This window comes from Hippocampus bargibanti, linkage group LG20 (genome assembly GCF_051943395.1).
Source record: "Hippocampus bargibanti isolate YZ-2025 linkage group LG20, ASM5194339v1, whole genome shotgun sequence".
Taxonomy (NCBI): domain Eukaryota; kingdom Metazoa; phylum Chordata; class Actinopteri; order Syngnathiformes; family Syngnathidae; genus Hippocampus; species Hippocampus bargibanti.
The window spans coordinates 9,021,172-9,046,462 of NC_142753.1; the positions used below are offsets into that span (position 1 = coordinate 9,021,172).

Consider the following 25,291-nt stretch of genomic DNA (forward strand, 5'->3'; position numbering starts at 1 on the left):
CCATTCCCGAATTTGTTCTGGTGTTTTTTTTATGCTTTGGTGCTGATAAAGCGCTGGCCATGGCCTCTGGTAATCTTTTTTTTTCCCCAAAGGGGGATCATTTCCCTTTTTTCCATGTTAGCACTTAGTTCCAACTTCAGCTGTTGTTAAAGCGCTATATAATCCCAATATTGCATTGTGTTTTGGACAGCTGCCCTCATTTCAAGCTCATGTAACTCCAGACCTATATAATTTAGGAATTAACATTTTTTCTGATGAAAGAAGAAAGTCTGTGGTTTCAAACGCTGTATTTAATGTTTATGTAGTCCTAAACCTCTATTTTGTGGGTCCTGGAATTCAATTGACAATGATAAAAACCCTGGCACTGGAGTGGACACATTTTTTTGCACATGTCTGGGAGTGAATGAGTGAAAAACTATTTGTCAATGGGCAAGTTGATCCAAAATAGACTTAAATGCCATCACCAGAGTTGAAAAAACAAATGCAACGGGTGAGTGCAATTTTAAACAAACTATTTTTTATGAGCAAGTGTATAAAAAAAAAACATCTAAAAAATACATTTCCTTCCAAAGAATATATGTTGAGGTCATCTATGTAATATTTGCAACAAGTGAAATATAGGGCTAAAATAATTGTTCTGATCATCAACCGGCTCAGTCTTTTCTATATACGATACAGTACCAAACATGAGTATTGAAGCTTAGAAAAATAATTAAAACGTGCAAAATTAGCATTTGTTTTTGGTAAACATGATAGCAGAACAGTCTAGAATCCTTACTTATTCTCTTTGGCGCCGTGATAACAAGATCACTTCTTTTTTTTGGCCATCTTGTTGCTTTTGTTCAGAATTTTCATGAGGTTTTTGGACATGAAGTACGGTTTCTCCAGAGAGCCGTCATTGCGTTCCAAGTCCTCCACTGCGAACAGTTGATCGCAATGTTAAATAATCACGCTGGCTTGTTTACGCTGCAATTGAGCTTTGAATTGTTTCCTAAATACAGCGAAAGGAAATTTTTCCGTATACTCACAGAAGCAGAGGAAGAGTGTGTCGACACACATGCTGTATACGCTGAAGAATCCGTGAGCGATGAGGTAGCTGCCAAACACCACCGTCTAAGTCATTTGGAGAGAGAGAAAATACATAAAAATAACACTCAATAACTTTTGTTTGCGTACAGGAGAGGATGAAACGCATTCAGTCATACAATGATTGGCATCCAGTAGTAGTTTAGCTTCTCCGACTGCGCTGCGCTGTGTGGTAGAGGAATTCGACCGGAGAAGAAGTAAAAGGACAACACGCCTGCAAGAAGAAAAGAAGCTCGGCTCGTTCTGGAAAATGTTCATTCAAAATGCGCAATGGAAATCCTAAAAGGCGTTTAAAAAAGGTGTCATTCTTACCCACTCCACCCACTACGAGGAGCTCCCCAAAAAACAGCAACAGATCGGTGACTTTATCCAGTATTACAGTTCTGTAAGGCACAAGTAACACATTATAATAATAACAATAAATAACAATACATTTTATTTATAAAGGCCTTTTAAAGGTCTCAAGGACACTTTACAATCACAAAACAAACACAAATAAATTATAAATAAAAACAAATGATAAATACAAGTGTGATAGAAATCACGGGCCGTATATTTGTAATTTTGTTGTTTTCATCTCAACATAATTATAATCTGATGGAGAATAAGAAATTATCATATTTAAAAGTTTCATGCTGTTATATGCTTAGTCAACATGTGTGACTCGAATACACAATTGAAGCACAGACAACCTGGGGTCAATCTGAGGTCAACAGACACAGCAAGTTAAACTGTCAGCTTCATCAAGGAGATCTGTCCTTGCACAGAATTTAGGACTTGGGAAACTCCTTTATCACTGAAGGAATTTAAGACTTGAAACTCCTTCACATGAAGAGCTCATTAGCCAGGTTACAAATTTATCAGTTCATGGAAGAGACAATGTTTTATTGCTTACAGCTGTTCGCGCTCAACGTTTCAGGGGCGTGGTATTCCAATCAAAAAAAATATGTTTTACTAATGTATCACTTTAATTTGCATATACTCTCAATAAATAGCTTGGCAGAGGGTTGCAGAATTCAGACGTCTGTCATGAATGGCTACGTCTCCTGCCGGCAGTAAAAGACCATCTTTCTGGGTTCAAGTTTTTGTCCACAGTGTCCGATCGAACATCTCTGACATAATCTGACTGTGATATGATGTTTTGCTCATTGTAAAAAAAAAATGATTAATTACGAATTATAACATCTTTAATTCCAAAATTGGGCTTTTCAGTTACATTTTGTAACAGCTGGGAAAATGGGATTTATCGTAAATTGTAACAATAGAAGAACATGAAAATACAAAAATGAGCATCAACTATTTCATTTTAACAATCATTTCAAACCATTCCCATTAAAAAAATAAAAAAAAGCCAAACATGGTTCTTAAGTGCACATAAAAACACAAACCTTATTATGTTTCGCATTATCAGCGAGAAAGCTTTCTTGGCTGACGTACAGAAGTTTTTCCCATAAACAGCAATCTACAAAAAAAAAAGCAGGATTTGGACAAAAATATACAGTACAAAATGCTACTCACACCCGTTGAGCTCACCATGATATATGCATTCCGATTGAGAAACTTGATGAACTTTTCCAGGCACCACAAGCAGCACTTCATGCAACACAGTATGAAACGTGCACATGGGTTTTGTGCCACTGCGTGGGAGATGATGAGACAAAAGAATATTAGACATTTCCACAAATGAAAAAAAAAGATAACTGTATGTACTGTATTTGGGGAGGAGGGGAAAAAAACTCAATAGGTGAGAGGCCTTACTCCTGGTTTTGTGGTCAATGTATTCCAGGAGAATCCTCACAGCCTGCACAATGGTCAGTATCAAAGCACCGAATGCCAATGAGCCAACATGGTACCTGAAATTATTTGGGTCAAATCAATTGTCATCGTAAGATTAAGATACTGAATTTGCTCTCACCCATTTCTTAAGTTCTTAGGCCACACGTAAAGAACACATGTGAAACTACTGCAAAATGTTGACTACTACACTTCAAACAGGCTCATTTTGGAGCCCAAACGTCACCCTACCTGAGTGTGCGCATAAAGGCACTGAACAGCGGGGCCACGGGGATGTCATCCGGTTTGTTGAAAGCCCAGTAGTAGGAGGCAAAGGCGCCGGCAAGCGTGCACTGGCCCAGAGCGATGACAAAATTGACGCACCAGAGAAAAGCCAATACGTTGTAGATCTGAAGGTTGAACAGGTTCCTTTGGACGAGGCCGTCCGTGTTGTATTTGACGAAGATGCACGCAGCGGAGGGGCAGGTCGGGTAATCGGATGCGTTGAAGGTCTAAAGCGGTTAGAACAGTGAGTTGGTTAATGTTGAAATCAAGTGGAACCCTTTCAACCAGGACAAGGGCACGGAAAATCTGACTGCACCCTGCCCACCACCTTTTCCAGCGTCTCCTCTCAGGCAGGCGCACACGTGTTGTACTATAAATCCAGTGACTGATCACTTTAAAATAGTTTACATTCTACCACCGATCATTTAAAGGACAACCGACGCCTCCTGACAAGTTGTGTCCAAATTTGTAAAATCACTGGCCGTATTTTACAAAGATTCCACTGCATATAGCTATATTTTCCGTTTTAAGACTCTTCCGTTTTAAGACTAAGTCGTTTTCGAGTTGGTGACGAGTCCTCACGTTACGTCACTGAAGGAACGCCCCTGACCGAAAAAAGGACACATTGTAGCAGTCCTTCCATCACGCCAATGCATTTTGCTGTATTTGTTTGGTCTGAAAACTTGAACAGCCTGTGGAAACGGGCTGATTAATTCCTTACACGGGGCTTTGTCACCATTTTCTGCCTCTTTTTTAGTGCTACATTTTCTCCCCCTATTGCCTCAAAATGGCACAGAATAAATTCTTTAATCGATTGCAAACATGTATGCTTTCCTCTTCAGAACTATTTGAATCATATTCATAACTGGATGAGGAACAAGAAAGCATCTTCTCCGAATCTGAAGCCATTGTTTTGATTCTAGAGCAAGGCAAGACGTCCTCGCGTGACGTCACGAACAAGGGGGCGGGACCTTCTGAAACTCGCAATTTCCGGGGTCATTTTGAAGTAGTTTTGGGACACTTTAACTCATTTTTATTGGTGTTTTGCATTTGACTATAAATATCAGCCTGCGTGTTTTCGGTATTTTAGATGCTATAAAACGTTTTTCTGATGTCAGTTAGGAAACAAAAAAAATGGTGTCGGTTGTCCTTTAAGCTCTGCTTTATACTTTGCACAGTTGTTCCTGAGAGGTGCCACTTACCTTCCATAGTTATTTGTCATATTTTTTTTTTGATGATGATACTAGAGCAGCATATTCTACCGGAGACAAATTCCTTGTGTGTTGTACACAATTGGCCAATAAAAATGATTCTGATTCAAAGCAATGGAGAGGATAAATTCAGGTGTCGAGACATTCACCTGAGGGTTGCAGTCCACGGTGCCATTAATACGCTGACACTCACTCGTACTTGAGTTGAGAGCCACCACTTTGTAGACGGCCCCTCCCGAGGTAGCCAAATATCTGTTGTGACGAGCTCAGGTGAAATAAAGTTATGTGCTGGTTCAGATTTAACATCAGTACGTGTGGATGTTCACAATGAAAGGATACAAGGCAGTGCTAACCCAGTAGGCCACGCAGACCAAGAGGAGAAAAAATGTCAACACAGGGTAGAAGAGCGTACTCATCATTTGACCGATAGCCCTGTGGAACACCTACGCGTTATTAAGATGGAGAGACAACGCGCTGTCTAAAAATCTTTGTTAATAAAATGGATTAATATGCATCACGGCGCGACTCACTTGCTGGATTCCCGGATGATCGCGATGGCGATGAGGATTCTTTTTCGCAGGAAGATGAGGATTAATATCAGGATAGCTTCCACCACGCAGAGGATGATCACTGAGGAAGGTAACGTTTTCTCATTTTATAATAATAATAATAATAATAATAATAATAATAATAATAATAATAATAATAATAATAATAATACAGTAAAGTCTCGTTATATCGATATTCTCGGGGGTCGGAAAAAATATCGATATAACCGAACTATCGATATATCCGATCCTGCGGCATGTAAATTTTCTCCTTGCGTTCATAGAAATAATATCGTAATAAGCAGTACTATCGATATAACCGATATAACAAGACTTTACTGTAATATATTTCATTTACAAGCACCTTTCAAAACTCTCAAGGTCACTTTACAGTCACAAGATAAGTTTTTCTGTGGGTGAGTAGTGGCAGCTATACACGCCAGCGTTCACTCAGCCCGGAAGAAACTCAAATAGATAGAAAGCTAGCTAGCTAATAGATACAGTAATAATAATACATTTCATTTATACGCGCTACACGCGCCAGCGTTCACTCAACCCGAAAGTAACAATTGTGATCAAATACATACAGTGATACCTCTGCTTACGAACTTAATGAGTGTGTAAGGCAAAAAATGTGTATCCCAAAAATTAATTTCCCATAGGAAAGCATTAAAATGAGAATAATCTGTTCCCAGGTTCCAACAAAACATAATTTTATACTAAATAAGCCTTAAAACTCCACAAAATATACATTATTTCATGTGTAATAAATGTGCTACTGTATTGTAATTAAAGAAATCAACTGTACTGTATAATACAGTACTGTATAATAAAGATTCAACAACGACAACAAGATTCAGAATGTCTCTTCATTTGGGCTAAAATAATCGTGTAAACTCACAGAAAGCTAACCAGGTTTCTTGGACGTTTAGGTAAAAACTAAAGTTGGTGGTGAATCCAATGTCAGTAATGGAGGCGGAGAGATTCTTGTAATTAGCGTACTCCGAGTAGCAGTGCCAAATCCCTGAAAGGAAATGAAACAAATCTGAGAAGATGTACTGGAAACATGCAAAAGTTCCACCACAATCGGAGCATAATAAAAGACATTTTTGGAGTTGTGTTAGCTGAACTTCATATTTCAAGCAGAACCAAGTAAATAAATGTGAAGATGAATTCATCTTTACCATAAGCCCCAGTGCAAAGGACGGCGACGATAAGGAGCCACACCACAACGCCAGCGATGAATCTCAGCAGCAGCAGGAACAACATACTTAGCACCATGGCGATTGCCAGACCACTGGAAACATTTTTTAAGAAATATTGCAATGGAGTTAGCAGATGGAAAGAAGAAGATATTTATTCACGTTGACATGCGATTGTTTAAAAATAGTTGTATTAATAGTTTGTGTGTGATAGAGAATAAGAAGTTATAATATTTAAAGGTTTTATGCAGTTATATGCTTAGTCAACATGTGTGACTCGAATATACAATTGAAGCACAGACAACATAGGTCAACAGAAACAGCAAGTTAAACTGTCGTCTTCATCTCGGAGATCTGGCATTGGACAGAATTTAGGACTTGGGAAACTCTTTTATCACTGAAGCAATTTACGACTTGAAACTCCTTCACGGGAAGAGCTCATTAGCCAGGTGATAAATTTATCAGTTCATGGAAAAGACAATGTTTTATTTCTTACAGCTGTTCACGCTCAGGAGCGTGGTATTCTAATCAAAAACTATGTTTTACTAATGTATCACTTAAATTTGCATATACTCTCAATACATAACTTGGCAGAAGGCTGCAGAATTCAAGTGTCTGTCATGAACGGCTACGTCTCCTGCCGGCAGTAAGGACAATCTTTCTGGGTTTGAGTCTTTGTCCACAGTGTCCGATCGAACATCTCTGACGATCGAACATCTCTGACAGTGTGATACTGAAATTTTGTTTCTTTGTTCTATGTACAGTATGATCCAAAAAAGGGAAAGTGTGAGGCATATACTAACACAAGGATCCAAGGCCACGATGACGCAAAATCCTCAAAGATCTTGACGCCGATATCCCTGGCACTCAAGCCGTTCAAGAGGTCCCTGATCAAGACAAAAAAAAAAAAAAAGATGTCAGTTGTACATTGTAGCAGCAATTCAAAAAAAGTGTGTTATGACCTACTCAAATGGACGCAGTGGTGAATAAAAAAGAAACGATTGTAAAGTACTGAATTTGGATCCATCGTCATGAGAAAGTCAAAATGCACAATATTTATTCACTCGGTCTCCGTTTAAATGCATTTTGGGCCGATTTTCTTTTCACCGCAACGCCGATAACATTCAAATAAAGATTTAATACACATGCGAGAAAAAACTAAATAAATGAATGTCTAAATATCAAGTTGCTTTCATTTGGAGGGTGACTCATAAATATTCAAAGTAGTCTTTTTTTCTGAAGCATTATCACATAGCACTATGACATTTATGCTATTTTATTTAATGTTATTTTAATATTATTAATATTTTATTTTCAGTTATTTTATATTTCATATTTTTATTTTATTTTGTATTTTATTTTTGTTGTATTTTTTATTATATTCTACTTTTTATTTTTGTTGTATTTTATTATATATTATTTTATTATATATTATTTTATTTTATATTATTTCATTTTATTAATTTATTTTCCATTAATTTATGTTTCATTTATTTATTTTTCATTATTTTATTTTTTTATTATTACTGTATATTTTATTTTTGTTGTATTTTTATTATATTCTACTTTTTATTTTTTTATTGTATTTTATTATATATTATTTTATTATAAATTTTACTTTATTTTATTAATTTATTTTCCATTAATTTATGTTTCATTTATTTATTTTTCATTATTTTATTTTTTATTATTACTGTATATTGTTTTACTATTTTATTGCATTGCATTGTATTTTATTTTATACTATTCCATTCATTGGCTCTAACCCGGTGCCGTTCTTGAGGAGGTTGGCTGTTTCGTTGACAGATGGCGGCAAGCCTGAAATGTTGGAAAAATCCGGTGGTATATTCCCAAGGAGTCTGACGTCGGGCAAACATCGTCCAATAACTAAAAAAAGAGGGACATTATGATATTAGAGAGAAAAAAGGAAATCATTGCCAACTCACAATGTCAAAGAATCTGTTTCTGGGAAGCTGTTTTTCTTATTATCAAAATAACTGAAATAGAAATAATGCATTTCAGAGGCAATCTGTCACAATCGTAAAATTAATGTCGGTCAACAAGTGAGCTGGTTGGAAGTTTTATGTTTGCAAAATTAAGAGCGATGACGTACAGCAATTTCCACTCACCTGAGGTTGTGGGAATCGTATAGAAAGGACACAACTCCTTTTCCACGATCTCTTTGACAGTCTAAAAATAAAGATGTTCAATATTTAAGTCCTGGCAACAGCGTACGAATAGCACAAAGATTATGTGTGCTGAAAAAGACGTAAAACTGACCATGGTGGTATGTGACAGGTTTAAAGATGGCGCGCAGAGGCTTTGCTTGAAAACATCTGTGGGCTTTACGTTTGGAGCGTAATCAAGCGGCGTCACGGCGGTGAAGTCTGTCGGGCACTTTTCCACACATATCTGGTAGGGGAAGGTCAGCAGTGAGATCACGGTGGAGACAGGAGCAAAAATAAATACATGAAATCATCAGAAAGTCACATTATGAATGTGCAAACCTGTGTGGTTGGACACTGAAACCCATTAAGAGACGCTGCCATCACGTTAACACCCGTCGCACATTTGACAACGTCAAAGTAGAAGAGCGTAGGTCGGTTTCTGAGAGACAACGCAGAAGGGGACAAATATTACATAATACTGTATTTTTGTGCAATTGGTGCAAATGAAGTGTAATCACATATTTGCTCCGGTGCCGCAGAACCATCCGGTGGAGTTTTTGGGATGCAGAACTTGGCGGGGATCTCCATAAATCCATGCTGACAAAGGGAAACACACACATAGATAAATAAATAAACAAATGGCTGTCGAGCTAGCTATCTATTAGCTAAAATAAAAACAACTGAGGTGTTTAAAGAGGTCAACCTACACTGTAAAACCCAACAAGTTGAAAGTACTCAATTTTTTTATGGCAACTGATTACGTCAAAATTTTTGAGTACAGTTTACTCAAAAGTTTTGAGTAACCTGTAACCTGTTTTGAGTAACCTGTACAGGTTACTCAAAACTTTTGAGTAAACTGTACTCAAAAATTTTGACGTAATCAGTTGCCATAAAAAAATTGAGTACTTTCAACTTGTTGGGTTTTACAGTGTTGCGAATCGGGGGAGATCACATCTATCTACTTACGCTCACCTAAAACCCCGACTGCGATGTAGCCGAGAAGGACGGTTATAAACACCACGCAGCAGATGATATCGGTGCATCCTCTGCAAGAAAACAAATGAGCAGAAGACGTAAGTGAGCCGTGCTGACTTTACGCAGAGATTTGTCTTCTCAAATGAGTCAATCACCTCTTCTTGATAGGTCCATTAAAGGAGGGGTCATACTCGGCAGGTTCACCTAGACACCCCCAAAAAAAAGGAAGACAACTTGATTTTTTTAATCGCGCACAGAAAATAATGTGGACAACATATTCTTAAACCAGGGGTGTCAAAGTCATTTTTTTTGCCGCGGGCCACATTGTAGTTATGGTTTCCTCTCGAGGGCCGTTATGAATTTGGGGAACCCATTAGAATGTTTAAATCCCTTCAAATATTACATATAGAGCACACAGCAAATTAATGAATAAGTCGTTTTCAAATCTGAAGTCAAGAATAATGACTTTTATTGTGGTTGACATCCAAAAATATGAAATTTTGGCTCAGATTTTAGCAATCATCATGGAATTTAACAAGTTTGATTTGCTTTCGCGGGCCGAAAAAAATGATGTGGCGGGCCGGATTTGGCCCGCGGGCCTTGACTTTGACACTGGTGTCTTAAACAATGCAAAGTCTGGTGTTTATTTGAAGTTAATGAATTACTGCACCAAAGGGAAATGCCGGAACTATTTCTATGTGCTAAGTGTCGTAAATATGGAAAGTGGGAGCGGGGATTGTTGCGGAAAAAGATAAATATTTTGTTTCCTGGAACAAAAGGAAAAGAGATATTTTATTGAGGGTGACTCAGGAAAAAAAGCTACTTGCCACATGCTGGCATTTATTTGAATGTCAATTGAATTCACAAAGCTGTTCTAAAAACTCAGGAGGATAAAACAACTTTTTTTTGGGGGGGGGGGGGCTAAAAATATGCCTAAATGTAATGAAGTGGCATTACGCAAGGTATCCGATGCATCTCTCTAGGTTCAGATTTCTGATATTCATTGAGCTAAAAGCACATCTCACATTATGGATATTATCATTATGATTAAAACCGCTAACATATACTAACTAAAATGAAAATGTGTCAACAGATTTGTGTTCTACTTTTGACGGTCCATTGACATGGAAACAAGATTGTAAAATATATGCGATAAAAGAAATGTATTGAGAATATCTTTAGAGAGGAAAGAAGTGACAAAGAAGCATCATGAAATGTCCGTAACAAAGGAACCTGTTAATCGGCCTCTTGTGGTAACACGAGTGTCAAATTTCACAATACTGTTTGCAGTAAACGGCGACTCGTAAAAAAAAAAAAAGAGGAAAAAATGATTCACGGTGACTCCATTTCAATACATCTAAGTTGTATAACGTTTTTATAGCTTGGCCTGTTACAGAAAAGACAAATGGGCAAGTGGCTTTCAGGGTTATCTCGTGAGTCAGCTTCTTGAATGCAATCAGAACATAATAAAAAGTCAAATGGGTCATTTACAAGGGGATAGTTCCAACCTCAATAGATAAAGAAATTGTTTTCATTTTGATTATGACTCTTTTTAAGATTTAAAATGATACTTAGGTGCCCAATGATTTGTGATGACTTGATAAATACAAAAAAAATGACAGCTTGAAAAGGTTCACCAGCATCCTCTTCTTATGGTGTTTTTGTATCATATTTGAAAACATAAAACAGAATCTGGATCTGTATTTACCTCCAGGGTGTGTTTATTGACTGTTGTACTTCCCGTTCTGTCAATACACACTTGCTTGTGGCTCCACCAATAGAACAAGAATTCAGTGACATAGAAACCTTTTGTTAAACTGCATCGCGAGTCCATCGGAATGTTCTCTTGAGCAAAAAAAAAAGGTTAACAAGTAGAAAACGCTTAGTCAAAGTAACGAGTAGTAATGAGTAACGTGTATAGAGTTATGGTGCATGGATGGCTTCTTTTGGAGCCAGCATAATGTGCATTTAATTGAAGGTAATCTTTTCATGGGCTGTTCAAGTACGAAGCCTGGAAAATACCTGTTTTCCTCATTCTGGGGAAAAAAAGAAAGAGCATAAAAATTAACCAGCAAGTGTTTTGTCCGGAGATTACTTGCTTTGTTATTCCACCACCTAAAATGTCGACAGGTCTAAATGAGAGTGGGTGAACCATCTCAAATGTACTTTAATTACTTCTGGCTTCACTGTTGCGCTCATGTAGGTTTGCAATAAAATTGCGTATGGATTATTAGACGAAAGTTCGAACGGTTTTCCTTACATTACTTCAAGAAAACACGAGGTAGTAGGCAGTTTATCAAAAAATTTCGAGCATTCAGATGATGACGAGGTGAGTTTTATATTAACGTTTTTTCATATATTAGAAGGTAAAAGTAAAGACATTAATTGTTCTGTCACTTATTTCCACCGCAAAGCGAAGAAAGTAAACAAAAAAATCGTTTCCCAATGTAAAGTAGCGGATGATGGCTACTCACCATACTGAGATTCCGGATTTGTCTTTTGTTTCTTGCCCATTTTCCACCTCGACCCCCACCTCCTCTTCCTTGGTTTGTCACAAACAACTCTCTTTCCTTTTAAATTACCCCTGTCGTCCTAAGCGAAGAGGGAAAATGCTTTTTAAGAGGCCACAGTGGAGTTAATCTTTTCCCCGCAGTCAGTCGACTCGTTACTAAGAAGTGACAACAAGAGCGCACCTGCGATGGGACTTGCACCGGAAGTGGCCAGGTGCACTCGACTCTTCAAATGCGGGGAAATATCAATCATTTTTTTTTAGTCCTTAATTTTATACTGTCATGGTTTTAACCCTAGCCAGAAGACTGAGCTCGTGGTGGTATTTCATTTTGCGTTCACGCGGACAATGGCATTTTGGAACATTTGGCCATTTGGAGACAACGTAGTGATGCGTCGATGACAGTGGTGACGTCATCTTTATACGTTCTGTGCTATTGTTAGCCTCCTTTTATCGCCATGGCTAACCATTTTATGTTACTCTACTTTATTCGAGTTTAAAGAAAAACTTTTTAATGTACTTGAGGTACTGGGTACCTACGAGGGGTAAGAGGATACAATGCTGGAAGGGTTCAGTGTAATAAAAATGTTCTTCTATTTTATTATTTCCAAATAAAGGTATGAAAAACAAACAGCAAAACGCAACACAGTACATGCTACCTCATTGGATTTCTGGCTTCGCAGAATGTGTAGAAAATAAGCATTTTCTTGGCACAAACAGTAAATATAAAAAAAGGGTTTTATAATGGCAGATTAATCCTGATACATCTTTTGTCAAATATACAACGTTCAACAAGAATGAATGAATGAAAATACAAGACAACTATTTCATGTTGTCTTAGCATCAAGTAAATGATCACTGACCTTGCAATTCAGTCTGTGGTTTGGTGGCAAAAATGTAAAACTGACACAGAAGAAAGTAAAAAGCACCGGACATTAGACACATTTATAATATATTTCAGCTATTAAATGATGGGAATGGTCACGCCGCAGTCTGCTCCTGATTCAGGACTAGCTTCCAGTCGAGCCATTCTGCTCTGCTCCAAAGCAATGGCCTCCGCAGAGTGTTTGCATTTCTCTGAGCCACACTGGCAGGTAAAGTATTTGCTCTTAATGTCCCAAAACCGATCTCCATAGTCGAACCTGTGACAGAATTATTTTTTTTTTTCAGTTCATATATCGGCTCACTGGAATCACTACCAAAAGCGTAGTTAACCATGTCACGATAATGACTGCAAAAATTGCATTAAAGCAACTGTAATATGCATCACATTTGGCTATTAAATATGCTGCTTGATAATTCAAATAAAGAAAATATAAAGTACAATAGTGGTAGTGTAAACTGTGAAATATTAAATCTTAATTTTTGATCTTCATCAGGCTGAAATTTAGCCAACGTTGTAGTATTGGTGTGATTAAAATAAATAGCGGCTGGAATGTTGTCAAAACATCTCAACACTTCTCACCCAAGTTCCTGGCCGCTAAGGATGTCTCTGGAGCTGAAAAAGGCAATCCGTGGAAATCTCAGGTCCTGGTGCAGCATGAACACACGCACCGGGATAAGATTCGGGTCGCAAAGGTGGTTGATGAAGCGGCTGATGTTCCCGTAGTAACGAGCATCGATGCAGTACACCTCCCCGTCCTTCAGAGAAAACACATGATGTGTTAGACATCAATTGAGCAGCATAACTTGAGCGATTTATATATATATCGTGACCTTATTGTCCAGATCAAAAAGGTAGGAGTCATCCTCTCTAACATCTGCTTCTGCATCTGAGATAAGCTCTCCCACATATCTGCATGGGTTGAATAGATTTTACATGAAAGCATCAGTGGTGAAAACCTTCAAGGGAGCAAACGGTCTCCTCTTACTCGCAGATGAAGCTTCCCTGGGGAATGTCTTGCAACGCTCTGACACCCCAGCCCATCTTCTCTGTCCTGTAGAGTTGCAGGCGAACTCTGAGAGGAGGGAGAGGAACATTTGAGGAGGTTTGGGTGGGTGGATTGAATGTGAGGAAAAATCATAACAATGTCAGAAAAATAACACAAATGAACGGCGGTATATTTTCAATCATAATCGCAATATTAACGACACAGAAAACTAACATAAATTCACCTAATACAAGTCCAGGGTCGATATTCTCTGTAGTACTATAAATAAAAAAAGAGTTGACCTATATTAAGAAGGTAACCAAATATGATACCCAGTTTGATTTGTATATAGTGATACCTCAGTTTACGAAGTTAATTGGTTCCCAGAAAGTGTGTGTAAGGCGAAAAGTGTGTCTTCCAAACATTAATTTCCCATAGCAAACCATTAAAATTGAGAATAATCTGTTTCCAGGTCCCCGTAAAACATAATATTCTCCTAAATAAGCTTTAAAACTACACAAAATATACCTTATTGTATGTATAATAAATGTGCTATTGTATTGGAATTAAATAAATAAACTGTCCTGTATAATCAAGTCGTGTTATTTACCTTTGTGATGGTCATTTATGTAGTTGCCTCTTGATGATATCTGAGTGAAGTTGCCATGCTTTCTCGGCGATAATACCCCCTCACTCACACTCCCCTGCTAGCTGTTTATCATTAATCCAAATCAACAGAAGTTTTTCAACCTCTTCTATTGCCTGAAATCGTTGCTTAGACAACACAGAAACACCCTTAGTAGCAATGGTCGACTTAGCGTCCATGTACTGGGACGCTAAGTCACACAAACGCACACCTCGTTCGTGTTTTTTGATGCTCTCCTTCTTCTGCTTGACCGTAATTTTCTTTTGTGTCCTCTTTGGCTTAACACTAGCCTGTGGTGGGGTCTTTTTCGGTCCCATGATAGCAAAAGTATCCACTCGATAGCAAACCATGCATATGCACTCAGAGTAAGGAGGTGTGGAAAAGTAGTCCGGCAACCACGGTGGCGCTGTTCGGCCGTGTGGTTTGGTGTTCTTCCGCCAAAAACTAGTCCGCCAGCCATTGTGGCGCTCCGTGTGTTTCCCGAAAACTAGTTTGTATGCCAAGATTATATTATCGCAAATTTAGTGTTCGTAAGGCGAAAGGTTTGTTAGCTAAAGTGAGGTATCACTGTACAGGGATGCATCTGGGAAATTTTAAAAGAATTGGAGGATGATAATTCTAAATTGCAAATAAAAAAATTGTTTCCACTGCAAGACTAATAAAGGCTAATCCAATCCAATACTTACTTGATACCAGCCTGTACCACCCTATTCTTGCATGAACGGTGACAAGAACAAGCCATGTTGCATTCAAAAATTAGGGGTGGTTCGATCTTATTGAACTCTTGAAGCAACCGTTGATCCTGTTGTTAAAAAAGAAAAAAAAAAAAGAAATGAATGAATGAATAATACATTCCCATCGTTTTGGATTTACCTGGATTTTGGTTTACCTTGTCATACCAGCAGCGGATGCTGAGCTGTCCACAGAGGCAGTTACTCGAAGAGCAGTCATCAGTGCAGCCACAATGCTGGGGGAAAAATGTGTCGTCATACAGCGTAGCTTTTTTTTTGGTGGAGAATAGTGGTTAAAAAATATATATAATAATAATAAAAAATCTTACCTGTAAATGTGTAATGTTACGGTCAATGTTCATTGCTGACGTTTCGCAGTTTTCTGAAACGTATTTGTAGTCTGAAGGACAGCCTTCATCATCTACTGCGTTTACACATGGAATGGGTGCGTTCTCATAGCCTTGGGCAATGTCACTAGGAGGTGGTGGGGGGCAGACACGAGCAGTGTTGATTGGGTAATAATAATAATAATAATAATAATAATAATAATAATAATAATAATAATACATTTCATTAGCAAAGGAAGAAGCTTCATGATGCATCTTCCTTTATGAAGCACTAATAGAGAATATACAGAATAGAAGTGATCATATTTAAAAGTTTCATGTTGTTGTATGCTTAGTTGGCCGAACACAAGGCCCACAATGGAAGCACAGAAAATCTGGGATCAATCTGAGGTGAACAGACACAGCCTGTTAAACTGTCATCCTCAGGTAGGAGATCTAGCCTTGGGTGGAATTTAGGACTTGGTAAAATCCTTTATAGGAAAAGCTCATTAGCCAGGTTACAAATCTTCATGGAAAGATAATCTATTAAAATGTTTACGTTCTGTTGGTTTATGAATGTCTGTGCTTGTACCATTGGGACGTCCAGGGGCGTGGTATTGAATTAAATGTCATTTTGAAGTAGATTTGGGACACTTTAACTTTATATTGGTGTTTTGCATTTGACTAAAAATATCAGCCTATGTGTTTTGGGTATTTTAGATGCTATAAAACGTTTTTCTGATGTCAGTTAGGAACCCAAAAAAATGGTGTCGGTTGTCCTTTAAATTTGCATATACTCTCAATAAAAAACTTGGCAGAGATTGAGCGTCGGTCAAAGAAGCGCACACAAAGTGGCTTCATGAAAACTACGCCCCCTGCCGGCAGTAAAAGACAATATTCCTGTGTTCGGGCATTTGTTTACAGTGTCCAATTATAGTGTTGCGTTTTGTATTCAATACAGATCAGTGTTTCAATTTGTCCTTAGCGTGTCAGTCTGACGTACGGACAATATATTATAATTCTTGTTTCCTTTGACACTTCAGATATTTTTTTAAAAAACATTTTCTGGGGAATAAAAATCAGTTCGAGGAGCCTACATAAGAAACTAATGACATTTCTTCCATGGGACTTTTTAAACATCAACATGACCAACCTGCAGATAATTTTTTCTGTCCGAAGCATCCGATTGGTTATTCCTCTTCGTATCTTCCTGTTGATCTGGAGCGCGACCCATACCGGCGTGTCGGGTCGAGCCAGGGTGAGAGGCGTGTCTCCCTCCCTGTTTATCGTGTCAATATCTGCACCTCTCGAGAGAAACAAGCTAAAGAAAAAGCACACAAAGGAGGTCACCATTATTATTATTTTTCGGGTCACTTGATGTTGCGAAAACCAGACTCACGTAACACATTCCAAGTAGCCTTCTCTTGCGGCAATATGGAGTGGCGTGTCACCGTGCACGTTTACTGAGACAAGGGAACACCCGGCGTTCAACACCATCTCTGCAATGTCCACATTTCCTGCATACGCTGCCCAGTGTAGACATACATTCAACTCCTATGGGAGGGAAAAAAAAGGAGATTTTATTTATGCATTTGAAAGAAGTCCAAGATGGCGCCCGAGTAGGCAGCCATCTTGTTTTGTTGGTTTTGTGTTTTCTTTTGTCACTTAGAGTTGTGCATCGTGTGGAATGGATACGAATGGTTTTTCAGCATTTTTGGCCACGACGTTAATCAAGGAGGAGACTGCTGAGCGGTTGCGCCTTTTTCGGCAGCATGAATATGCCAGCACTGTTTTTGATTTGGAAAGAATATCAGTGCCATTTGACTGTCATCACTGGACAGCTCTGGGGCCATTGTGCTTTTTTTGCATGTGTAATGTCTGCATCCAGTCTGTGGCTGGATGGATGAATGGCTTAAGGAACCCGCGATGAGAAGAAAGGAGCATCAGCGCAGAGCACCAATGCATATGTGGAACGACCGCAGCTTGGAATTGAAGCGGATTTACGTGATGTGAGACAATCTCTTTTCGTCAATGGATGCTGCAGCTTTGTGTTTTATTTCAACACTTAGCTTGTAGCAGACGTGCACATTTCACCATGATGGCTCTGATCCACTGGTGAAAAGGACGTTTTGATCCTCTCCTCTTTCATCTAGAACGGCTTCATGCAACAAAGAGGGTCCAAAGTGCTTAAAATTGAATGACTTTGTCTTTTGTGTGGTCTCACATTATTTGTTTATTTAGTTTTTGTTGTTGTTTTTTACTTCAAGATGGCGTCACGAGAGTAGCTGCCTTTACAGCAGCTCCTGTATTTGTTTTTCTACTTGTTCCTTTCCTTTCCTCTTACTTTCATAGCTTTGCTGCTGTGAAATGTAAATGTCTCCATAGTGAGACAAATAAAGGCTAATCCAATTTATACATCATGAGAAAAGACATGTCCTTTTGAAGAAGAAGAATTCTTTTTTTTCAAACAACTTTTGGAAAAGCTTTTGTGTGAGACGTCGAGCGATCACCTTGTCATTAATGGTAACGTCAGCTCCTCGGTTCAGCAGTATTTTAATCACCTCCACGTGTTTGTGCTCTGCAGCCCAGATGATTGGCGTCCAACCACCGTTATCCTGAGAAGAGCCACGAAACCGTGTCACAGTCGTGATTTGCTACATTGCTTTCCAACTTGCACGCAAATTCAGTTAACCACACCGTCACGGGAAAGGAACTTTGTCTTGAGCTTTTTTTGCCGTTTTTTTTACCTGTGCATTTACATCCACCTGTCCCGTCTCCAGTAGGATATTGACAATTTCAAGGTTGCCCTGTTTGGCTGCATGGTGGAGACCCGTATATCCATCATCCTCCTGGGAGAAATTTTTTTAAAAATGATCATAAAAAAATCTTGACTAGACATACAAACGGTTACATTGGGCAGCAAAAGATACACACAACATGGTAGACGCAAGCCCCATTCTGGATTAGATATCGAGCCACTTCGACATGATTGTTGACGATGGCTTCAAGAAGAGGCGTTCTCATGTCCTTGTCCTGAGCATCAATTTGAGCACCACCCTGTCAGTGAAAAAAATTATCATTTAGTTATGACACAAAATGTAAATTTAGGGTCAAAAATATTTGGACATTGATCCCATTTTGAGCATTCTAGCTGTACACAGTACCACTATGGATACAAAATAAAAAAAAAATCAAGATGTGCTCAAAGTCTAGACTCTGAGCTTTAATCCAAGGGTATTTATGACTTCTAAAAAAAGGGGAAAAATGGCAAAACGAAAAACAACGAGATAAATAATGGCCTCACACACTTGCAGAAGTATGTAGCAGACTTCCAAAAGACCTCTTTGAGCCGCCGCGTGCAGAGCAGAGCGTCGATTCTGAGAGTCAGGCTGGTATGTGGGATCAATGCCCTCCACTTGGAGAAACAAAGACACAATGCACAAACTGTAACGTTCATTTTTATAAAGACGTATGCAAAACGATTGAAATGGTTCTGTGTGTTGACTGGATGATTTTTGACTTACTTAGCATGAGCAAAACTCTCTGGACTTCGCCTTGTTTGGCAGCGGGGTACAGCTGTCGTGGGTGGAACCTCAGTTTCTTTCTCCTAAAAACAATGTATGATCTTTTAAAAAAAAATCATATTTGTATAATTTTAGCTGATAAAGAGTAATACAGCAAACCTTTCGGTATCCTGTGTGAGAATTGCCTTTTGGAGCGCTGCCCTACTGGGTCCTGGTGGAAGAGCACTGGGGGTAACTGGCTTCCCATTTGGCATACACACAGACGGCCCCACGCTGTCCACGCCCTCCTCGGGAGGTGACACTGTTGCGGCGGATGCGGTGGAGGGCACAGGTGGCGCCGGCGCCTGCTGCTGCTGTTGTTGTTGCTCCACTGTTAGAGTCGGCATTCCATGGCTGCGCATCCGTGCACTGGTGCAGGTAGTTGATGGTGAGAAGTCAAGGATTTTTATTTCGGACATTAGGGATATATATAAATATATATAGGGCCAGTGCTACCAGCAAATTTTAGTTCGCTGATGAAGCTTCTCGGATGAGAAGCGAAACATCCGACACTATCAAAAAAAGTACAGATGACGGCTGAAGAAACCTTTTGATCGATTATTTCGGGATTGTTTTCCTTTTTTCATTTAGTACCTTTTGATATTATAAGCCCACACGGTCACCCATCATAGCACAATCACTTCTCACAAATAGTCATGTTTATTTCCTTAACTCGTTCACTGCCAGACGATGTGCAAAAATGTGTCCACTCCAGTGCCAGGGTTTTTGTCATTTTCACTCAAATTGCAGCACCCACAGAATTTTAAGTTTTTGGACTACATCAGCATACAATTAAGCATAAGAAACCTTACACTCAGTACTTTCAACAGAAAAAATGTAATTCCTAAGTTATGCGCGTCTGGAGTTATATAAGCTTGAAATGGAGGCGGCTATACAAATTACAATAAAATACATACACATTGATTTACTGTACATAGCGCTTCAACAAGCTGTAACAAAATCAGAAAAAAGGTAATTCCTAAATTATGTGGGTCTGGAGTTATATAAGCTTGAAATGGAGGCGGCTATACAAAATACAATACAATACAATAAAATACATACACATTGATTTACTGTACATACGCTTCAACAAGCTGTAACAAAGCGCTAACATGGACAAAAGGCAAATGCTTCCCCCCTTGTGGAAGGGAAAAACACTGCTAGAGGTATGATCAGCGCTTTATCGGCACTCCCACAAGAAAAACCAAAACCCGAAACAAATTCTGGAATGGCGCTCCACGTCACACTTTTCAATTCCCGACTAAATTTGTAAATGGCGGCGAATAAGTTAATATAATTAATTATCTTAGCTTAGCTTATCTTATAATGTTTTCAAACACATTTTGTGGAGGTCCTCACGGTTAATTTGGGGGCTTGAATTGTGTTCAATGTGCCAAGGTGAACGGGCTTGAGGACTTGTATGTAAAGGAGATGCCACGAAGGTAGAGAAGAACATGAGTATGGTTTCACCGGCATAGTATATTCACACAAAACATAATTTTGAGCCTTGATAAGAAACCTTACCTAACAGGCCTTTCGGGCATCTTCCCATCTTTCATCCCTCCTGTGGAAGCTGTGAGAGAAGGCGCCAAAGGGATAGAAGGCGGCAAAGACGGCGTGGTGGTGGACGACGCCGACATGGTGACCACCATGGTAGAAGAAGCCGTCGCCGCACTCAAAGAAGGGATGGTGACCTCTTGAGCCTCACTGGCATCTTCACCACAGTGAGGACAGAAAAGCATTCCGCCATTTGTTCTGCTCCCCCCACCACCGAGTACAGTGACACAACCACGGTGGAACCGGTGAGCGATACGCTGATCTGGGCAGCACTCGAGGAACGTTCCCTAGAAGAAGAAAATGGGTTTGAACGTAGACAAAGCTGGTGTAAAAGATGAGAGAAGGTGCTTACAGTGACACAAAAGAATCCACAACCGGGACAGCAGTGGTGTTTGACCATGTGTGAGCGATGGGTTTCGCAAAGGACCATTAGAGGCACCCGGCTTGATGGTCGCATGGTCTCTCCTTTGACCGTCACGTTGGTACAAGGCCTCAGCTGGCACATTAAACAAAGGAATATCAAATACAAAGTTAGTCTGTGATTTCTGAGAAAAAATTGTCCAACTGCAAAATTAGACAAAATAATAATAATAATAATAATAATAATAACACAAACCTCTCCATTGCTGCTCTCCGTGGCCATACACTGTCTGGTGACGCGATGGCCGGTGCTGTCGAATCGAGGCGCTTCCATCCTGCAGCTGCAAAGGGGAAGTTCCTCAAGCCGGTCTGTGTCGCCCCCTTCGCTTCCCTCTGCGACAATGACATTTTAGATTTGTCATTGATCCGGTTGGATAGATGCGATTGGCAAATATTTGGGTTTTAATCGCATGTAATGTGTAAATGAATCATTCGTGTAATTCACAGGTGTCAAAGTCAAGGCCCGCGGGCCAAATCCGGCCCGACACATCATTTTTTTCGGCCCGCGAAAGCAAATCAAACTTGTTAAATTCCATGATGATTGCTAAAATCTGAGCCAAAATGTCATATTTTTGGATGTCAACCACGATAAAAGTCATTATTCTTGACTTCAGATTTGAAAACAAGTTATTCATTAATTTGCTGTGTGCTCTATATGTAATATTTGAAGGGATTTAAACATTCTAATGGGTTCCCCAAATTCAGAACGGCCCTCGAGAGGAAACCATAACTACAATGTGGCCCGTGGCAAAAAATGACTTTGACACCCCTGGTTTAATCGATCCAATTTTAATTTAATCATTACAGCTTCAGTGTTATTTGCATTTTCACACGGAAGCACCACTTTTACACAAATCATCACCAAAAATAATAAGAATAAATAACATGTTTTTGTCACTTTCAAAGGCAAAAAAAATACAGAAATGAGAGAAATGCGAGGATGTTTATCAAGCTGTAGCTTCCAGTGACATCAAACATGAACCTACCATGATGAGGTGAGAGTGTCAGGCTGTCGGCAGCAGCAATGTCCAGTGCATCTAAGGGAACCTCAGTGTACTCGGCGGACCTTCCGGCTGAAAACGAAATGAGCGTGCAATATTTTTTTTAGTAAAACATAACATCATTCATGTTATTTAGTTTTTTTTTACTTTATGTTACTTCCGGGTAACATGTGGCTGTCGCCGCTCACCCGCAGAAAAAATATCCTGTGACTGTAAAGTGTCCTTGAGAGTTTTGAAAGGCGCTTATAAATGAAATGTATTATTATTATTATTATTATTATTATTATTATTATTATTATTATTATTATTATTATTATTATTATTATTATTATAGTCCCACGTGCAATATTAGCATGTCATATTTTGGTCATATTTTTATAAAGTGGTTAGAAATAGACGACTATCAAATTAAAAATATTTTTTTTAATTGTACTTTTTCACACTGTTTACATGCAAAACGTATTTCATGACCTTAAAATGTTTTCGATAATACTTTACCGTCTGTCACTCACCCACCTCCTACTGTCTCCAGCTCATCTGTGTTGATTCTATCTTTCGCTTGATCTGCCTGTTTCCATGGAAACCCTGGAGATTTGCTCTGAATCGGGGCGTCTCTCTGCGATTCGGAATCCGATTCCTGAGAAGAATATTCAATTGGATTCAATGTCTACATTGTTTGCTTTCGTGTCAGCATTCTGACAGGACATTGGTTTAATTAGAAAATATGTATAAAAAAACACACTGATGGAGAATAAGAAGTTATCATATTTAAAAGTTTTCTGCTGTTATATGCTTAGTCAACATGTGTGACTCGAATACACAATAGAAGCACGGAAAACCTGGGGTCAATCTAAGGTCAACAGACACAGCTTGTTAAACTGTCATCTTCATCTACGAGATTTGGCCTTGGACAGAATTTAGGACTTGGGAAACTCCTTTATCACCGGTGTAATTTAAGACTTGAAACTCCTTCACAAGAAGAGCACATTAACCAGGTTACAAATTTATCAGTTCATGGAAGAGACAATGTTTTATTGCTTACAACTGTTCGTGCTTACAACTCAAGAGGTGTGGTATTCTAATCAAGAAAACTATGTTTTACTAATGTATCACTTTCATTTGCATGTACTCTCAATATATAGCTTGGCAGAGGGATGCAGAATTCAGACATCTGTCATGAATGGCTACGTCTCCTGCCGGCAGTAAAGACAATCTTTTTGGGTTCGAGTCTTTGTCCACAGTGTCCGATCGAACATCTCTGATACACACCCATTAGGCAGACACAAAATTTGATTGAGCGTGAGAGAAAGAAGTCGGGATCGGTGAACCAGTCAAAGCTTTACAGCCCAGAATAATACCCGTTTTTGAGTACCACGAGCCATCTTCGACTTACCGGTATTTGTGCGCTGTCAGAAATGTTCTCGGTCTTGTCAGGAGAGCTGGCAGATAAAATGCCAATTTTTCTTTTTTTCGCAACTGTCAAGAAAGGGACATAACTTTCAACATCATTTTGCACAAACACAGGCTTAATTTAGGATCATTATGTGTTGTAGGTGGTGTGACATTTTCGCTAATATAATAATGGATGTGCAAAAGACAAATGTCACACTGCACATTGCATTTGAGACAAAGTATCTCAAACTTACCTAAAAACCGAATGCATATTGTTTCCTAATGATTGGAGATGCTTACCAGTTTCATTGTCGGACGACGACCTTGATGGCGTCAGAGGTGCAGGTGCTGCGTCTGTTTGGCTGCTCTGTACAATAAAGTAATTTGTTACAAAAAAAAACACACACACATAAAAGGAATGGAACTTTGTCGTGTTTACCTGCATTGGTGGTGGCCGGGTCATTGTTTTACGTGCCCGATGGATTTTTGGTGGTTCCGATAAGGGAGAGGGAGAAGAGCACGATGGAAGTGCAGATGGCAGGACGGGTTTACTACTAATAGGCCCAGAAACACTCATTTTTGCACGGCCTGGGGACAACGCCACGGACGTAGAAGGAGAGGAGGACAGCAAGGACGAGGTGGTCAAAGGTATGGATTTGGCTGCATACCCTGTATGGGAGAGGTCAGATTTAGCACAAATGGATGTTCATGTAGGAAATTGTGGACATTCTGAGGCAAAATATCACCTGGGGGTGGTTTATGAACAGGGGAGGATGCACCATTGTCTCCATCTTTGGGTGCGTCGTTTCCAGGCTGCTGAGAACTCAGTACGTGGGTTACACCATCGGTTGGTTCTGTTTTTGTGGCAACAGCATTCATGGTGATATCAGCATTATCTGAAGGGAAAAGGTCATTTGTTGAAAATAATAGTACAAAAAAAAGAAGCCCTCTTCCACACATAGAAAATAAACTAAAGGCGAGGCTTACCCTGCTTGACTTGACTGGTGCCAGCTATAGACTCTGAGACCTTTCCTTCTAGAGTCTCCTAGGAAATAAACAAGACAATATCCAAAGCATGAATTTATACATTCTTCCATTTCTGAATTTATCTTTTATTTTGTTTTAATGTGTGTGTATATAGTACAATATAAAAGCTTGACACACCCCTTGTCAATTGTCAGATTTTTGTGATGTAAATATAACAAACTAAACACATAAATAAGTGCAACATAAATAATTTCAAAATTTAAAGTGTAAAACAAACTGAAATCTTGAATGTACATAAATATAAAAAGCACAATAATGGTTCAGTTATTATGTGCACCCTCAAACCTTCTTTAACCTGACCCAGCATTCGTATAACACTGTATTCAGAAATGCAATCATTAATGAAACGTGCACATATATTTGTGTGGTTGATATTTCAACCAATTGCTGGGCATCTCAGTGCTTATGTCAAATGCTGCCATCAGTAATGCAACCCATGCATCACAAAACAAAAAGACTAAACTTGAACCAATTGTGCACAGAAGCATCACGGTTAAAGTTCGAGTACAAATAAGAATAAACAACATTGTAAAATGTACAGTGGGGGCCACGTTTCGTGTTGATCGCCGAAAATACTGGAATAATTCAAATTTTATGTTTCAACAGAATTGGGCAAAATAACTTACAGGTGGGGTATTACGGGCCCCGAAAAATAAACAAAGAACATTTATCACAGATAATCACATATATCACAAGACAGTTGAACATCTTTGTTGCTAGCTAACAATCACAATTGCTAGCACTTTAGCATAACTTGGAAACAAACACCTCCTATAACCAACACTTAAAACGCCGCCATATTCTAAAGCGTCATCTTTCTCGATATATTAAAGTGTAATTTCAAATGTTTAGTTTTTATATGCTGCCCAAAAGTGTATTCTTTGCTACCTTTGTCGAAGGCTCGGAAGCCGACATGTTTCCCAATGAGCGTCTACGTAAGGGGGAAATGAACGTGATTACGTCACTATCATGCCCCGCCC

General features: G+C 39.0%; 2 protein-coding genes across 2 annotated transcripts; both read right to left on the reverse strand.

Moving 5' to 3' along the window:
* Positions 1-272: 272 nt before the first annotated feature.
* On the reverse strand, positions 273-11,915 carry slc44a4 (solute carrier family 44 member 4). Its single transcript, XM_089023848.1, has 22 exons — positions 11,723-11,915; positions 9,404-9,452; positions 9,246-9,319; positions 8,792-8,870; positions 8,613-8,712; positions 8,386-8,517; positions 8,235-8,295; positions 7,872-7,992; positions 6,909-6,992; positions 6,088-6,200; positions 5,805-5,927; positions 4,886-4,985; positions 4,695-4,787; positions 4,505-4,607; positions 3,112-3,371; positions 2,845-2,939; positions 2,620-2,723; positions 2,475-2,548; positions 1,399-1,469; positions 1,206-1,300; positions 1,029-1,113; positions 273-917 (listed from the first exon to the last, which is right to left on the reverse strand). The coding sequence occupies exons 1-22, from the start codon at positions 11,760-11,762 to the stop codon at positions 808-810; spliced, it is 2,166 nt and encodes a 721-aa protein (XP_088879974.1). The 5' UTR covers positions 11,763-11,915; the 3' UTR covers positions 273-807.
* A 435-nt stretch (positions 11,916-12,350) lies between these two features.
* ehmt2 (euchromatic histone lysine methyltransferase 2) lies at positions 12,351-25,240 on the reverse strand. Its single transcript, XM_089023846.1, has 26 exons — positions 25,200-25,240; positions 24,252-24,309; positions 24,011-24,160; positions 23,704-23,933; positions 23,565-23,631; positions 23,266-23,348; positions 22,389-22,509; positions 21,858-21,944; positions 21,068-21,204; positions 20,804-20,947; positions 20,419-20,738; positions 19,015-19,263; positions 18,856-18,938; positions 18,640-18,746; positions 18,266-18,388; positions 18,079-18,180; positions 17,842-17,946; positions 16,731-16,885; positions 16,485-16,652; positions 15,335-15,479; positions 15,164-15,241; positions 14,961-15,076; positions 13,629-13,715; positions 13,474-13,552; positions 13,223-13,398; positions 12,351-12,899 (listed from the first exon to the last, which is right to left on the reverse strand). The coding sequence occupies exons 1-26, from the start codon at positions 25,224-25,226 to the stop codon at positions 12,722-12,724; spliced, it is 3,375 nt and encodes a 1,124-aa protein (XP_088879972.1). The 5' UTR covers positions 25,227-25,240; the 3' UTR covers positions 12,351-12,721.
* Positions 25,241-25,291: the final 51 nt, after the last annotated feature.